The 18750-nt window shown below is 38.0% G+C and overlaps 1 protein-coding gene across 1 annotated transcript; it reads left to right on the top strand.

Annotated features, from left to right (window-relative positions):
• The first annotated feature begins 711 nt into the window (after positions 1-711).
• lactbl1b (lactamase, beta-like 1b) lies at positions 712-17402 on the top strand. Its single transcript, XM_042402453.1, has 7 exons — positions 712-905; positions 2566-2737; positions 4520-4626; positions 7936-8093; positions 12200-12447; positions 13686-13791; positions 15202-17402. The coding sequence occupies exons 1-7, from the start codon at positions 813-815 to the stop codon at positions 16178-16180; spliced, it is 1863 nt and encodes a 620-aa protein (XP_042258387.1). The 5' UTR covers positions 712-812; the 3' UTR covers positions 16181-17402.
• Positions 17403-18750: the final 1348 nt, after the last annotated feature.

Here is an 18750-nt window from a genome sequence, read left to right as displayed (position 1 = left end):
ATTTATTGATAAAATAACTGTATTCCCATCTAGTAATCCAGTGAATTTAATACGGGGATATATATACCTCATTAGAAGCATTATCACAAAATATCTACTGTCGACCAATCTCTTTCATCTCATGGTATATACTGTATCGTCATATCAACCCCTCCCCCTCCACCCCCACGAGGAGATAAATAGATGAGATAAAGATAAAGGAGGCTTAGCAACCGGAGACATTATTCTTGAATACACAAGTCAGATAGGATGAAAGCATCATTTGCACGAAGTGCTGGTGTTTTTTTTTAATGTTAGTTATTCATTTTTATATACTCAGAGTGAAAGTGTTTTATGTAATTATTACAGGTTTATATATTTTATGGTGAATAATACATTTTCTTCAGCAAACTCACAAAAGAACTCCAAAACACTCCTTTTTGCAAGAGTAGCGGTCTCTTGTCTCTCATTGGTCTGTGCTAAGTGATAAAGCAGCTTGTGGATCATGTTTTCTGAGTGATTGTGTTTATAAAGCAGGAATTTTAAAAAGAAAAAAAAAACAACTTAAAAATAGACCAACAAATCAGAGAGGTAAATACAGTATATCAGCTAATATATCAGTATCACCGTATTTGTTGTTGATAAGTAAGAAATAATTACATTATGGAAATGCCAAAGATGTGTTTGAGTTAATTAAAAAATAATGTTTAAAAATTACATCCACGAGAGAGTGATGACAAGTTTATTTTGCGACTTTAAAATAGAGACAGAGCGCAACATGTCATACTCCGAAAGCCACGCTCAACTGAGGAGAAAACAATCGGCGCCATAATATGCAACCAAGGGCTCAAATGCTGACAAAATGCCTGCAGCTAGCTAAAAACTTTAGATTTCCCGTTGTATTGTATATGCTGAGATGCATGAATGTAAGGGCTACACGTCTAGATAGCACAACTGCATAGCAAACTCCACCACATAACAGGCTGGCATGACACTTTTCACAGCTGATATGGTGACTACAGTTTGTAAAATTACACACACAGACATGCAATCATTTCCCATTCAGGCTCTTTTTACAGTTAGCATTTCAGCTTGATGCAGGTTAGCTATTCTGTGATTTAAATATCTATTACAAACACTGCATACATTTCCATTAAACAGCTGTTATATTTTTACTTTCATGTGTGTTTACTGTGACTAGCAGTGTGTCCAGGTATATGTGTGATTTTTACAGAGGTTTTTTAGCTGCAGGATGTCCATGTAGCTCGGGGCGGATCTGTCTCTTCCACCGCACAGCACACAGACCTGTAACGCTACCACTTTTGTCTTCTTAAAGGCTCAGTTTTTCAGTTCAGCAATTTATAAAAACTTAGCTCTGGATTCTTTGCCCTGTCGGTGGTGCGTTCCACCACACAGCAGCTTTCACTCAATACAAAGTCAATGGAGAGTGATGGATTGTTTTCCCCTCTGGGTGGGCGGGATTTAAATACGCCCTGTTTCTGTGACCTACTGAGCACATAATATAATGTCCACAATTCTTTAAAAAACAAATTTAAGAAATCCTGAAAGGTTTGTATACATTAAGCCTTTATGTCAAACAAAAAGAATATCATTATCTGATTTTTTAAAATCTCAAATATCAATTCCAGTGTCAGTCAGGCTATAAAAACCTCCACATACACACTGTTGGATGGTGTGTTTTTGTGCAGTTTGAACATCAGCTGTGAGTGGTGAGAGTGAAGAAGTTGGAGACAGCAGTGCGTCTTATCCTTCCTCATTATCTAAATTCCCCTCAACATCCTAAACTGTCTGTCGTTCCCTCAACCAGCTGATACAAATTCTCTACAACCATGTGAGTGTACATATCAGTTCATGCTCTGGCTAAAAGGCTCACCCTGTCACCCCATCTCAATTTGTGTTGGCTGAGTGGGTGCCATCTTTGTCAACTCGTGCGTCTCGGTGGTGGGCTCTACAAGGCGAAGCTGGACTGAAGTGAATTGATTCACGGGGATTAGGGATTAAGATTTCCCCGGCCGCTTTGGTTGAGTAAATCTGGGGATTATGATGTCAACAGCCTGTGGCTGCAAGAGAGGAAATTGAATTGTGAGGGACGGAGCGCCGATGGCCCAGGATTACAGCGCAGTCAGGGAGAAATCAGAGATGGTAGTCTATGTCTGTGCCTTTCTCCTGACCAGGAAAACCTCCATGGGACACAGTTTACTGCCTTTAGGTGTAGAATTTGCTTACATGATAAAACTGACGTGGAATAACGTTTAGATGGTTGATTAAGTGATAAGAAGATTGCTGTGTCACTTGTAATCCAGTCCATCCTGCTCTGGCCTGTAAAGCATCAGGTGGTGAGTACCGTTAAGTGCAAAAGGGATCACTTGTATAGTGAGTAAAGTGACAGGGATTTCTGATGTCTTTTACAATCAAATCAACAGCTGTCATCGAGAATATCGGCTCAGATGTTGCAAATAGGGAAAAGTTTTAAAGTTTAACAACCTAAAATTGAATGAACAATTTTACAAACTTAATTCTAACCTACTGTGTGTTGTGTTGTGTGCTTGTCTGTTCATATTTAAGCCAACTCCTGCTGTGGCTGCTCCTGCTGCTTCTGTTAAATTTGAAGGACTCACTAAAACTGAGAAGATGAAGGTGAAATGGACTCAGGTGGGTTTGGTGTTCTTCCTCGTCTTGTCACTGGTGATGACAGGATGTTTCTTCTGGCAATATCAGCTGCCTAAAGTTCGGCCAGGTAAGAGCAAAATACTCTTGGTACACTGTCTGAAATATTGGTGCTGTCAGCTGTCAGGAGAAATGTTGGAAGCTAAGAAGTCTTTATCAAGTTAATCTCCATATATGCAAGTCTGAGTTTTTCCAATGGACCTTTGAGGAATCTGAATTTTTTCAAACCTTTTCAGACCACTTATTTATTCATTTATTTAAAAAAGTCAGTGCTCAAGACTTGGACGTGGTAAAACAAAATTACTCACTGTCTCTGAGAGCTATGCAAATTATAATTGTGAGTCTACTGTCAGCTATTTGAGACTCAAGACTTGAGGTTACTTGAGATTTGAAAGCAAAATCACGCTGAATTTTCTAAAAAAAATGGATGCATGACACCATTTTGCCAACTACCATACTGTGCAAAATGATGGCATGTGCCCTTAAAGACTTGAGTCAGACTTGAGACCTGCTTATGGACACTTAAAACAACAGGTTTTGCCTCACAACACTGTTGCTGTTACTGGATGAATTACTGACTCATTTAACATCGTGCAAAGGAAAGATTTCCATTACGTTATTAGGACAAAACTCATCAATTGTTCATTTGATTAAAGGAAATCCAAAAGTACCAAACAAACTTCTTTGTCATAGCCACATCAATCATTTGAATAAGCAATGTGTCTTGCAGTCTGTGGGACTGTGAGTCTGTGATGTTGTCCGACTGTGACACTGAATTAAAGCTGTTAGCTTGCAGCTGAAACTCTGGATGCTCCTTCTTATCTGATCCAACTGACACAACAACACAGAACCTCATTTCCCATTGCAACATTGATGATCAATAGATTCTTTTCTCATAATTATGAGATACAGATCTCTCAATTAAGAGATAAAATGATCTCCTAATTGTGTGATCTTTATCTTGTAATTATGAGATAGAGCGGTTGTTGTGCTTGCTGTATAACTGGAAGCATCTAAACAAGTTCAAGAATCTTAGGAGGAAGTGACAACAAGTTGAAAATTCTCATTTTCTCAGACAATTCAGGCTGTATTTTAACATGACAAACATACAGCCAACATTCAAGATTAACACAGCATCCTTTTTAATTACAGTGCCTTCAATCCAGGAAAATCTGTGTCAGACAACATCAGACACAGTGTCAGAATATGTTATCCTTCCATCCTATCTTTTCTTATCCTTCCAAGTGGTTCTTTAGATCACCAGTTTGGTTAAATGTTGATATTTAATTATAGCACCTCATCAGATTCATTTAAGTCATTTCTTCAGACAGCACACACTACCAAAATGCTTTATTCTGTAAAAAAGATACTACCCAGCTGTGCAATCTCTATATAATGCTACATAAGTGAAGGAAAATCTGGCGATATTAATGGGAATAGCGCAACTCCGCAGGCACTGACTCAGATTTTCTGATATGCAACTGATGAGTCTATTCATATTCCAAACAACAAATTTTTCAGCAGCGGCCAGAAGCCACAATGAAACATATTGAAATATCCTTGTTCATCCAGAGTTCACAGTGGGACCAGGATGCATCTCTTTTGATTAGCGAGTTGTATATCATACATCTTGTCACACTGTATCACATAAGATCAACAGGGTTCATCAGGAAGCAGGAAGAATTAATGAAGCCCCTAGCTAGCCAATTATACCACATTATTCTGGCCTTTGTGCGGTTGATACATTATTCTATCAAACATGAAGTGGGAATTACAATAGCGTGTCCCCATGTGCTTCCACATCTCTTTCTCTCTTTCTTCTCTATGTTCATGTTTTGCATTTGCTACCCAGATGACGGCATGGGTCGCAATGCCAACTCAGAGATGATGTGTCCCCGTTTCCCCGAGCCTCTTCCGCTGGAGCATCCCATCCCCAGTCTGAAAGAGGCCCTGGAAAAGGTGAGGGGAGTCATTCCTCCTGGACACATTTAAATCTGAGGTCATATTTCCATCATGCCCACTCAAGACCGGGTAAATTTACAGGCTGACCGTGGTAATCCTTCACACCAAATGCCATTGCAGTTGACAGAAGGAGATTAAAGATATACAGTAGTGGATGAAAAAGTGAGTGTCTGTCTGAGCAAAAGGTTGTTTCTGTATAGGCAGGGAGCAGAAGTGTTCCCAGCTGATCAACTGTTTGTAATGAAATATCAACACCTTGGGAATGAAGAATAGTAGTGCACAATAATAATGAGAACATAACTGAGTTTAGTGAGGGGATTAATGAATAAAATTTCACTCAGTAATTTAAAGTCGAGCAAACGTCTGTCAGAGAAATATCAGTTTGTACTTGCTTGTACTCAACAAAGTTTCTTTCAGCTCTGCAGTGACCACACACTTAAAGGGAAAATTCACCGCTGTGAAAACGATGATTTCTTAATACTAGGTCACCTCCTGCTAATTTCTGCCTTGTCATAAGCACTTTCTGTAATTTCAGAGGTTTCATTTCAAAGAAAAATATTTTACCTGCAGATTTTACCTCCCAAGAAAAGGATTTATCCCAATGAAGATAGGAACATAATTCATAAACTGCGTAGCGAATATTACTAAATTTGGATTTAAATTATGAACTTGTAAAGTTAATAGGGGCACCACTCTTCAATTTGAAGAGAAATAATTAAACCAAATTAATCACGTTTATATCTAAATGTCTATCTAAATGAATACAAGGACCCCATCTTCTGATATAAAGGAATACACAGACACAGTGACTTGGCTATAAATCAAAATACTTATTTAACTACCAGGGAATAGAGATGAATGGGAAAACTAAACAAAAACATATTTACAACTAAAATTGATGAATGAATCAATGCATGGAACACTGGGTAAATTAAAATTGTAAGTTATTGCCAACAGAATGAATTAATGAATAAATGTCAAAAACAAGTTAAAAAATGCAAGACTCTAAGACTTTAACTACAGCCAGCATGGCAGCAGCATGGTAGATGGTGTTCCTACTGTTTCTGTGGTGATGAAGGCTTGATGATGAGGGGAAATTCCCGGAATGTGCCAAGCAAGGCAAAGCAGACTCAGTGTGATCCTCGGGTTGCCAAGGGTGACAACCAGATGAGAAGCACTGCAGTTTCAGTGAAGTGCTCTGGTTCAGCACTTCTTCAGGAGCATGAATCCAGTGCTGGGGGAGGGGGGGGCTCAGACTTACTGAGGTCACATAGTCAGCTAAACACACCGTAGGGTTGTGTGTTTTATACATGATGCATTCAGAGGCAGACCGGAGAGTTGAAGCTGAGCTATAACTACCAAAAGGGTCTTTAGAAAAGTCTTAAATAAGTTTAAATACGCAATAAAAATAGGAGATTGCAACAATAATAGATACTCAGATGTCAGGCTTGGCTTGTGGCTTAGACATCTTTGCAGTCTTTTGCTTCTTAATTGAGTTTCTTTCTGGAGATTGTATCTCTCAGGGAAAAATGAATGAGACAATGCTCGAAATGCAACACGGGCGATCACGGCTGATAAGGCCAAGAGAAAACAGAAGAAGGAACAGCTGCCTGACAAAGACTTGTAAAAGGTTTTATAGTCTAGGAGGCATTTTTGAAAGGAAAAAGGATCTTTTTGAGGGACCCCATTGATTATCAATGAATTCCTTTGTGTGACACTCACACATTTCTATCATCAATGTTAATGTCATCAACACGTCATGAACCAGTGGGAAACACTTACAATATTACAATATAAAATATAGAATAAAATCCAATAAACCTTCATTTTCTAATCTGTAATTAAATCTATTAAGAAAGCATTAACCTAATGATCGAACATAGCTAATAATACACTTGCAATATCAATTAATTAAAATGTGATAATAAGTGTGACTTATAATTAACAAATTTTGAAGCAGAGTTTGAATTTACATAATATCAAACTAATTAATAGTTCTAAAACACAGTAAAAGTTAACATGGGTTAGACAAGTCAAGGGTTCACACATTTAGTAACATTTTCTGACCAATTCAGATATTTGCGACTTAAAGGAATGTGGCTTCTGCTAAAATGTGCGACTTAAGAGATAGTTAGCAAGCAGAAGAAGGGAGGACAGTTCATTCAGGTTGGTGCAGCCTGTTTGTATCTGAATAGAAAAACAAAGTCGTTAATTCCAACTGTCCGTTTTCCTCTCGTGACTGGTGGGAAGAGGCACAGGTTTTTTAATCCTGTTCATGTCTCCTTGACATCCTTATTGAGGCCAGAGGTCATTGGATCTGTGTGTGTGTGTGTGTGTGTGTGTGTGTGTGTGTGTGTGTGTGTGTGTGTGCGCACCTACACAGATAGACTGTTAGGCCAAAAGGAATCATAATGTTTTTGGAACATTTCTTTTGTTCCTGGGTTCATTTCCCTACAACTGTGCTCACTAAACTAATGTCTTTGGCAAACTACATCAGTAATTGCGCTGGGATTTCATGCGACAGTTCATAAGGAACCTACTGTCTGCCAAAGTAAAGTCACACAAAATGGTGTCTGCATTTTCTCTTATGTTGTCACTCTATAGCTTTTACTACTTTTGTTTTTTCTGTAATTTCAAGAAATGTCAATACACAGTTCACAAGAATAACCTTTTGAAAAAATCATCAACAACCCTTTGAGTATCTTTTTAGTGCAGAAAGTTGGATTTTATGAACAGTGCTGCTTGTATTACATTTAGTTGTTTAATACAGTGCATTTCACTTGCAATATACAGCATAGATGGTAAGTTACATGCATTTGAAGGTGGCTTGTCCATCATCCAGCTGTTGTGAAATTTCTATGATGCACCTTTTGCCTAAATGAATTCAAATGCCTGCATGGGTACAAAGCATTCAACAAGAGGAAATAACATCCCACAGAGCTTGTGTCGAAAGAGAAATGTACATTTGTGAGACATTATTCATCAAACAGTTACAGTAGATGATTGTCATTCATTGCTTTTCGCAGCAGCCTCTCTGAAATGCAGTAACTTTGCATTTAAAATGTCGCTCACAGCTACAGTTTGCAGACATTTCTTTAGTAGAGAGAATAATAAGTAATCTAAATGAACATAATGACTCAGCTTCTGGTGAACATTTGGCAAAATTAATATTATAATATGAATATTTTATATATTACAGCTTTTTAGATATGTAATAATCGTTTTTTAGATCATGAGTGAAAAGAATCATGCCAGAATTATGCCACCTTTGAGTCAAATAAACTCCTCGCTTTGTGTTTCTTCCAGGTGGATGTTTTGCTTCGGCAGACCGTCAACCCCATCAGCCTTCCTGCTCTGTCGGCCATCGTGATCTTAAATGACACAGTTTTGTGGACCGGAAACTTTGGAAAAAGGAACGGCAGTGACCCATTATCAGGAACCCCCAATGAATACACGATCTACAGGTGACTGCTGCACTGAAACAGTTTCAGCTTGGTTGAATTGGTGAACTGCAAGACTCTTGTTAGTTTTTGTTATATGTTTTGGTGACATCTTTAGCTATAAGTAATGTTCTTCCCTATTGTCACTCATCAAACACTGTGATGCCTTCTTTGTTGGATTTTTTGTTTTCAGTAAAGTCTCTTTAGTCATATTTTCATGGTCTGCCACACTAGTAGTCAACGCTGCTTATTCTCAACAGTTTTTTTATTGATGCTGTTGCTGCAGTCAGAAACATAAAACACATTGTTTCCTCTACAGCAGAGGAAGCAATTTTCATTATGGGAGGAATGTTGTTACTTCACCTTGATTCATGGTAATGGTTGCATACACTTGAGATATAAATATCATTCACCCAGTACACATCTGCACAGCAGCTCCTGGCGATGATGTGTAATTGATGTTGATCCTGTTACTCCCGGATCACAGAAAAGGCAAAAGTAACTGATCACTGTGCACTACAGGCCAGATCTCAAGAGCAAAAGGAAGCTACATAAACCCAGTTTGAATTGGCAATTAATTATTTTGCTAAAATTAGATTTAAGTACATAAAATAATGAATAATATCATAAACAAATAGAAATGGAAAAGAAAACCTCAGCTGACAAATGAAAAAAATGAGTGAAAAATAGTGATGGCACTAGATGAAAAGTTAAGGGATCACCAAATTTATTACAATTAATCCCAAAGGGGACATGAATGTGTGTACCAAATTTCATGACAATTCATTTAACAGTTGTCGAGACATTTCACCCAAAATGACAAACATGAACCTCATAGTGGCGCTCGAGGAAAAGTCAGGGGATCACCAAAGTCAGTAGGATTCATCATCTGAGTACCATGAATGTTTGGACCAAATGTCATGTCAAATCATTCCATAGTTGTTGAGATATTTCAGTCGTATCGTATCGTACCGTATCGTACCGTATCGTATCGTATCGTATCGTATCGTATCGTATCGTATCGTATCGTATCGTATCGTATCGTATCGTACCGTATTCTAAAAAACAGACTCACAGAGGTATTACACCAGACAAGGCCGTACCTGTCACTGTGCAAAAGTCCAACTAAGAAACATGCTTTTTTTTATATTTTTCTTCTTATCCAGGTCACTTAAAGAGCAGTTATTTGGTGTTCCATGAAATTGATGGTTTTGCGTAAGAGAGATTAGTCAATATCGATGCAGCAGAAGTTGAATTATCCTTATTTTTAGTCCCCAAGCAGAGTGAAGCCTTAAAAACACAGGATCCATTACATGAATTTGCATAAGTAATGGAAACTTGATAGTATCTTTATAGCCACAGAAGACGTTATATAACTGTGTTCACAGGCTGAGTGGTACTCTCCTGCCTATGTCCTTTGAGTGTAAATTGGTGGAATGCACCTTTAAAAGAGAGCATATGTTTATTAGTAATTAGACCTGTGGTTATCAAACAGTCCCACATTAGTAAATGTAAAATTATCTAATTAAATGTCCTAATTAAATTGTCCTGTATGTCAAATTTGTCACAAAAATGGAGTTAGTTATATAACACTATTTGACCAGAACACATACATGTACAGTGACATATATGTAGAGTAATATACACATCCCAGTCAGTCTGCAGCCTATTACTCATAACAAGCATCTCAACAACAAGTGTCTCCAGCACTTAAAGGATATGACATTTAAAAATAGGTACATGAAGATTTATTGAGTTCTTTCAGATGTGCCATAAGTGCTCTGACACATTTACAGCTGCTCCTGAAAGGGCTGACTCTCCATTTAAGTAATTTTTCCACAATTAGATAATTTGTACTCAGCTGGCAATTTTGCTTAGTACAGGTTGACACAGTCTATGTCACATCTATAGGCTTTCAACATGAGTACCCACCTTTGAAATCAAGATGCACGCTGTTAATAAAGCTTTTTGCCTTCCAACCACACAGGAGAAATGGGAATTTGTATTTTCTGTATTTGTAATTAATATTAAGTCTGTACCCATCCATGCGCTTTGTGTGTGAAAAGTTGCCTTTTCAATATCATCCACTTAAAAAGAGATAGAATAGCTTTTACTCAAGGCCTTGTAATGGGGATCTTGTTTTGGATGTATACATTTTGGATATATAAGTAGCAAGTTTTGTTGCACTTTTTACAGATAGTTTAGGTTCAGAGGAGCAGTATTTTACTGGAAACAGAGACTACACACCAAGGAGCATGTTTGAACCAGGCGCATTTGATCATCCAAGTTTGATCAAAATACATTTTGTAAAAGGAAATAAATATTAACTTGATTTATTGTTGACTCTGGTTCCTGAGCTGCCTTCAGCCAACTAGCTAGCAGGCTTTCAGGCAATGTAACATTAATACTACAACAATGGCTAAACAAAGTTTTTTAATGAGGAAGAGGAAAAGCCATTGTCTCCATTGACTGAGTCCACCAGACTCATTAACCCACAGCGTCATTAACCCGGCTGCTCCCTGGCAGTATAGTGCTTTCTGCCAGTCAGCCTGACGCAGGTTTACCTGATTTATATGCAATTCATGAACCACCTTCACAGTCAAATTTGTAGGTATTTCCCTCCATGGTCAAGAATGGAAAATGAAGGTGCTTCTCACCAAAGTGGTATAGACAGTTTCCTTGGTTGGAATAGATTGGTTTTCTGTAAAATGTGCGGACTTGGTCATTCGTGAGCTGACTGGTACTGAGGCAATAATGGCTGGTAGGCTATAATGACTGCACAAGGGATATGTTACATGTGCAATTTCTATCTAAGTTAACACCTTCTCTGCTGTCTGGCTTTATGTTTGGTCGGCACTTTGACAGATTAACAGAGCCGTGTGTTGTAGAGTCGATACACAGCCGGTGCAAATATACTGTATTTTAAGCTGGATAGGCTATAAAAAAGGTTTTTTGTCTATACTGTTTTGTACCACCTTTATATACTGATGCTCTGTTGATTGAGCATGTTGTTGATGCAGAACGTTGCAAAGTAAACTGGTTGCTGGTTTTGCAATTTATCTGTTTGTTTGCTTTTTCTTTCTCTAACTTTTCATAAGAAAAGATGGCCCACCCACTTTTGTATTGGCCCACTCAAAATATAATTTCTGCCGACGCCACTGGTTTGAACTGCCGACTTATTTATACAGAATAATTAGTAGTAGACATGTACATAAATTAGTATAAAACTTCACACATAAAACATTTGTGTATTTAAACCCTTTCTGCCTTTCTGTCTTTGTTTGGTTTGTTATAAACTGATGTGAGTTATATTTTTTGATGAAATTCTCATTTTGTCCTTGATAGACTTATTTAAGAATAAGTTCAATCTTTTCATTAGTTCACCATTGACAGTAACATACATAAAATATTGTTTTGTAGAGCTGCACCCTGTTTGTATGACCAGTTTACCTCAGGAAAATATAAAATAACATGTCATACAATACAAAAAAAGTACAAAAACTCAAAAATCACAAACCAATGTATAATCAGTCCTTTTTTAAAGTACCTTTAACAGTATGAGTTCCACTGCGTATAGAGGCAAAATACTGAAGAACAACGTTTAAGGTTCTAACAGGATTCAGATATAAATCATGCTAGCATGTTACAATTGTGTATACTGTTACTGGATAAAATCTATAATGACCATAATAACACATTTATTTTAATTTGTCTTTACATATTTAGTTGGTTTTCATTTCTATTCAACCAGGCAAGTTCATTACATTATCAATCACTTTGAAATGATGGCCTGGCAAAAGATAGATGAAATGTTTATGAAGTGATGGACAGGGAAGCAAAAAAAGAGAAACAAAGCAGGAAGGCAAGATGAGAAGAGTAGGAGTTTGCAGTAAACATGAACTCTGTGCCAACATAAAGACACTCATGAAGTATTTTCTGTTTTTTAGTTTTAGTTTATTTGCACAGTCATGAGAATACAAATACACTCAAAAGAAAAGACTAACTACAGTGCAGGAAAGGAAGGAAGCCTAAAAGGCTGATTCAGAGCCCTCTCCTTATTAAACAAATTGTTACTAAATATGTGTCAGACATAAAAAGACAATTGCATTGCTTTGTTATCTGTCTTCCAGAATTGCCAGCCTATCCAAAATTTTCCCGACACTGATGCTGTACAAACTGTGGGAGGAAGGGAAGATCGGCTCTTTAGATGACCCTCTGGAGAAATATGTGGAGAACTTCACAATCAAAAACCCTTTGGGGAAGACACGAGACTCGGAGCTGAAATATGTGACAGATGGTCTAATATTTCTGGACAGCGGGGAAGTTCAGATCCGCTCTTCCTCAGTCACGCTGCGCAGGATGGCCAGCCAGCTATCAGGTAGATTCAATCGATTACAAAGAGCAATTTCACTGAATTACAGAGAGCCCAGCAACTTACTTCTAACTGCAGTCAATACTGTATGATACGAAGGTTTGAAAACTTATTAGGAGACTTATCTGTCTCCTAGACCACTGTTTCCCAATCTTTTCAACCCATTGCATATTTATCTATTGGTTTGTAGTTTTATTTGTTTTATTCAATTGATTTTTTTAGAAGCTTGACAAGGTAAAGCTATCCAATAATTCAAGAGAGAAAAAGTTACAATATAGGAAAGTCTGAAAAAATAAAAACAATTCTGTGTTTTGCGGAGATATGTTTTTTGCTGATCATGCTTAATCAGTCTGTGAAAATGAGTTTAAAGTCTTCTGCGGCTCTGAAGGAGTTTTGTCAAGGCTGAGAAAATAACCCTGATGATGTCACAGTGATGTCATCAGGGTTACCTCAGCGTACCTAAATTTATAGGCGTGACCTATAAATTTTTGATAGAAAACCTGCGTTACACACTGGAGGTGAGGGGTTAGAAAGATTAAGGTATTTAACAGAAAGCAAGGGTCTAAAGAAGGATGACAGCTATCCAGTTGCATTATGGGAAATGTAGGATCCAGTGTTTTTGGAGTACTTTAGGAGCCAAAAGTCAGAATATATCTTGATATCTGTCTCTCACAAATCCAACAACTTTACTGAAGTAACAGACAAATGATGTTTGTCACCAGAACTGACTGCTATGGACAGCCACTGCAAGAATGATAACAAAAAGAAATGTTTATTAGAAAATAATACACCCTCTAGTTTGCATTTCAGTACCAGCAAGTCAAGTGAAAAATGAGAGCTGTTCAGAAACATCCTGGATTCTTTTCAGCAGTTACATCCACACAGCAGATGAGTTGCTGTGGTCATACATAAACAGGCATCTGTTTATCTGAAGAAGCTTTTCAATTTGTAATACTTCACTCTGTGTAATAATTTAAAATAAAAAATGAGAAAAACACCTGAGGCAAAAAGAGTCATGAATCTTTGAATAGTATACGCTGTCTCAGTTTATCATCAAACTACATAGTAATCATGTAAGTGAAGCAGATATAACCAACAGGCTGAAATAAAAAGTAAGGGGCAATTTTTTGAGCAGGACATTGAGATGAAGAAATGCCTAATGCATACAAATACAAATTACATGTTATGTTTGCTATTTGTAATTGCTAATTTTAGTTTGTTTATTCAACTGTGGACCAATTCAGGTCTTCCCAGGAGACTCCGGGCCACAAATCTGCTCTGGAAAGGAAAAACACAATCTGCAATCGATCTGCTACAAGATGATGTGCTTGTCGCAGACCCAGGCACCAAGTAAGCTTCTGTTATGCTGTGTTGATTTCAGGATTTCACTCTGTGCCAGCTATTGTGCAAATAGACGTGATTGTGCGAATCAGCTGTGACCACAGAGCCTAGTTTACATTATTTGGGGTTTTTTTGTTTGTTTGGTTGGTTTTTTTGTTTTTTTGTTGTTGCTTTATTTTTGCTTTGTACTGTTTGTTGTTGTGCTGTTGTATGTTTTGATTGTAATGGACTACAGATGCAAATTAGTTTCAAGCTAAATGATGCACTGGTGCAGTGCATCATTTATGCTTAATACTGCACACTGTCCTGTTCAATAAATCAAATCAAATCAAACTGGAATAGTGCAAAAAAATGTAGGAATAGCCACTAGTCATCATTTAGTATTGTCTGTTAATTAGCCCACATTTACTTTGATAAAACCTGGACTTTATTGTATGTGGTTTGAAGGTGTCTTGGTCAGTTTTAGGTGAAATCATAGCTTGGATGAAAAACACAGTGTTGCACATAAACAATCCACTATTTAGAATATTACAGTAACTTTAACCGAGAGTCATATGAGGTGTGTTACTGCCTACACCGAGTCTGATTGACATTAACACACATGACTTTCATTCCCCTGAGGAGTGTCGTATAATTAAATGTCAATTCTAACTGTTACAAATCTTACAATATATATTGTAACTGTCTGTTCATATTGCACTAATTGGCATAATATTTGACCTTTAAGTAAATAAAAGATTTCAAATTAAATTTTGATATCTTAAACACCACAGCTGTTTATGAAAACATGAGGAGAAACTGGCTTCTGGCACTGTGTTCTGGTGTTTAAGGATTTATGCATTTTAGACTCAGTTATATGCAGTGATGAAAGATCAAAGTTAAAAACCTCATAAGATCATAGCTGTCACACCACAAGGACAACACTGATAAAACTTCTTGATGCTGATTTGATCGGGGAGTTCCTTCATCATTTTTTGTAAACTCTGACTGTTTAAGGCAACAGTTCAACATTTTGGAAAGTTAGAGAGTTAGATGAGGTCACGTAGCATAAAGACTGAAATAGTCCAGCACATAACCCCAATAATACCAGATCCTTTTGTTTTTACACTTTGTACAGATTCAGTGAACAAGATGAGCTTTGGAGGAGGTGCTAGTAGACTTTTTTTCCACCTTTGGACAAAGCCAGGCCCCTCCTGTTTCCAGTCTTAATGCTAAGCTAACCAGCTATTTAACCAACAGACATGAAAGTGGTATCAACCTTCATATCTAACTCTAAGCGAATAGTGAATAAGTGTACTTCCCAATGTGTCAAACTATTTCTTTAAAATCAGTGACGATTTTGAAAAATTCTGTTATTTTCTACATGAACAAACTTATTTTTTAAGATACTCCTCAACTCTTTAACGTCCTTCCTTCCAGATGTCACTACAGCAACCTCGCCTTCTCGCTGCTGGCTCATGTGATGGCCGAGCGAGTGGCCAGCGTCGACTACCAGCGGTGGATCACAGATAACATCTTGGACCGGCTGGGGATGGAGGACACCGGTTTCGACATCACCCCAGGGCTCCAAAGCCAGATGGCTGTGGGAGTTTACTCAAATGGAAAACCAGCCCCGCTCTATGACCTGGGCTGGTACCGGCCTTCAGGTCAGATGTTCTCCACGGCGGCAGACTTGGCCAAGCTCGCCATGATGCTGTTGGGTGCTTATCACCGCAAGCTGCTGGAGCCAGACTCCTTGAAGATCATGCTGACCCCGCTCTTCAGGTGTGACAAGGACTACTTTGCCAACCGTACCGGGACGCCGTGGGAGGTTAACGAGCTGATGGGCTACGAGGTGGTGCGAAAAGATGGCGATCTGGATGGCTACTCGGCTACCTTCTCCTTAGTGCCAAGACTGAAGCTTGGCATGGTGGTGCTCATGGCTGGAAGTAGGTCTCAGAACCAGGATGTGGTAACCAAGGCCTACAACCACATCATCCCAGCCGTAGAAAAAGCCTTCAGGGAAGCCAAGAAAATCCTCTTCCCGCCCCCAAACCCAGATCCTTACATCGGCTTTTTCACCTACAGCAACATCACCTTCTATGAGATCAAAGCCGGGGCGGACGGAGTTCTGATCATGCAGCAATTTGGGCCCCAGATTGAAGAGCTGATCCCAGAGAAATACAGGACAATAAAGCTCAATTACCTGGTTGAACGCGTGTTCAGAGTGGTGTTTGAAAAAGAATACCCTTGTGTTTTGCAAGTTGGCACAGCCTCAGTGTCCCTGGAAGCCCAAGACGGCCAATTATTTAACTTCTACATGTTTGATAAGCGGGGTTTGTCCCCTGGCTTTGATGCACCAGGACTGAACACATATAATGTGGTCAGAATAGCTCGCAGGCCAACCTTCTCGAGCTGAACTGCAGCAATGCTTAAGCCTAAAGACAAATGGTGTGTCCTTGGGATATGTGATGGAGTGTAAACAAAAAGGAGGCTGTAAGAGACCAAATGGAAAAGTTTTTTGGCTGTCACAAATGAAATTGTGCTCCTGATTTACACAGACCACAGAGAAGGCTGGCGTACCGTTCACCCAGCTGTATAAAGAATTAATGAATTACTCTCTGTTGAATGATATATATGGCTGTCCTTCTTACTCTGGTCCTTCCTGAACATTCACAATGTGGTGATACAGTGCTTGTGTTTTCCCTGCCTGCATCCACACCACTCTTAGATTGTTTCTTCTGTCCTTGAGTTTTTATGAGAGGAAACAGCAGAGGGCCAGCTCACAGCAATTAAAATGAACATTTACACACACAATATTTCATTTTCAGTTCTTGAACCATGATAGCAATTCCACAAACTTATCGGCTCATACATATTTATCCCCCATTGGTGAAGGCAAAAAATATTTCTTTGTGTTATGAACTACTGTATTCTTTGCAGCAGGTACAATGAGGACATGTTCATGGCAAACATGAATATATATGCACCACTTTTATTTAAATCTTGATGTTGCCGTGGGTATTGAATTGCTGATTTTATGTCAAAAATCATGCACTTAGACGTGACTAAGAAGCAAAGAGGCGATTAAGGACAGAAAGGTTTTTGGTTGCTAGTGTGACTCTTTGCTGTGTAATCCCTAAAAATGGACTCAATTCATCCTGACCTCTAACACCAATATGAATAATACACCGCCTGGACTGCCGCAAGAAGTGGCAGATTCAAGTGGACGGAAATAACTCTCATAAGGCAACGGCTGATATTTTACCTTTTTTATATTAGATTGCCTGTCTGAAGATGGGATGGAAATGGAATAGATATTGAAAATGTTGCTTAGTCTTGAAGCATCGGGCGCAACAAGTGGAGTAGAAATATTGAAATATTGAAACTGGCATTCAGTTATGCAATGCAGCGTTGTCACAGCCCACAGACTGAAGCTCATTCTGATGGATGGTGGGAAGAAAATGAATCACTGGTGTCATGCATTTACAAGCCATTACACTGAGCAATTGTATCAACATGCAAATTATACCATGTGTTGACTCTCTGCTATTGTTGAGGCTTGTTATTTTGTGTAAGATGTCAGATGAGGCTCAGACAGCCTTCAGACAAGCAGCAATTACACGAAAGTAATCATTTTTGTTTGTTTGTTTTTTTTGTTTATTTTGAACATGTAACAAATAAAAAAATAAGAATAACAAATAAAATGAACAGTAAACATATACAGCAAACTCTCAATATGCAAATTCTCATAAACATAAATAAACAACATAAATAGATATTACATGTCCAAAAAGGAGAATACACTTATATGGTCCTACCCCTTCTCTATAACTCAATTAACTCAATATTTATCATATATACAACTCACAAACAACTATTCCAATGTTATTATGTACAACCCAAATATCCACCCTGCGTCAATCAGGTAAAACGATTACCCCGACGTTCATCCTACCGACCCTTCCTCATCTCTATACCTCTTAAAAATGATTTTTTTGTACATCTATTTTTTGAATTGATTTATATTTGGACTTTTCGTGAGTTCTATATCCAATCCATTCCACAGATTTACCCCACAAATTGAAATACACATACTCTTCAGAGTGGTACGAACACACTGTTTTTTTTGTATGTTGTGTGGAAGTAACTTGTTTCTTGCTTCATACATTATTTCTGCCGTCTTATATTCTACCAGATCCATGAATTTCAAAGCATGTGACTTTAAAAATAGCACATCAGTGTGTTCACGATATCTTACATTGTTAACTATTCTTATGACTCTTTTTTTATAGTATGCATAATGAGTGTAAGGTGCTTTTATACATGTTACATCATACCACCACACAGTAATTCAGATTTGGTATACAGGTGAACAATACAGAGTGTACGATGCTTTATGATCCAGAATGTGCCTTGTTTTTCCCAGAACTACAACACTCCTTGCTAACTTTGCTCACACATTATCTTATTTGAGGTTTCCAGCAGATTTTGTGGACTAATATCACACCCAGAAATGTATTTTCATATACTCCTTCTATGTTTTCATCATCACTTGTACGTGAGTGTTTGTTTTACAATTTCCAAACAGCATAATCTTTGTTTTGTTCAAATTTAATGAGAGTTTGTTTATGTCAAACCACCATTTTCATTTACTCATTTCCGTTGTGATCACCTCAAAAAGCTGCTGTAAATTCTCCCCAGAACAAAAAATATTAGTGTCATCTGAAAATAAAACAAATTTCAGTATTTCTGATACTCTGCATATATCATTTATGTACAAAGTGAACAATTTCTGGCTTAATACTGACCCTTGAGGGACTCCACAAGTAATATCCATGCATGTTGATTTATGCTCACTGATCCTTACAAATTGTTGCCTGTTTCTTAAATAGCTTCTCCACCAATTCAGCACAATCCCTCTGACACAGATTCCTAACTGGACGCGATGCAAACAAGTTAACATCAGATGGTTTTAGTGTTTCGCAA

Source organism: Thunnus maccoyii, chromosome 3, assembly GCF_910596095.1.
Source record: "Thunnus maccoyii chromosome 3, fThuMac1.1, whole genome shotgun sequence".
NCBI classification, from domain to species: Eukaryota; Metazoa; Chordata; class Actinopteri; order Scombriformes; family Scombridae; genus Thunnus; species Thunnus maccoyii.
This window is presented reverse-complemented; position numbering and strand designations above follow the sequence as displayed.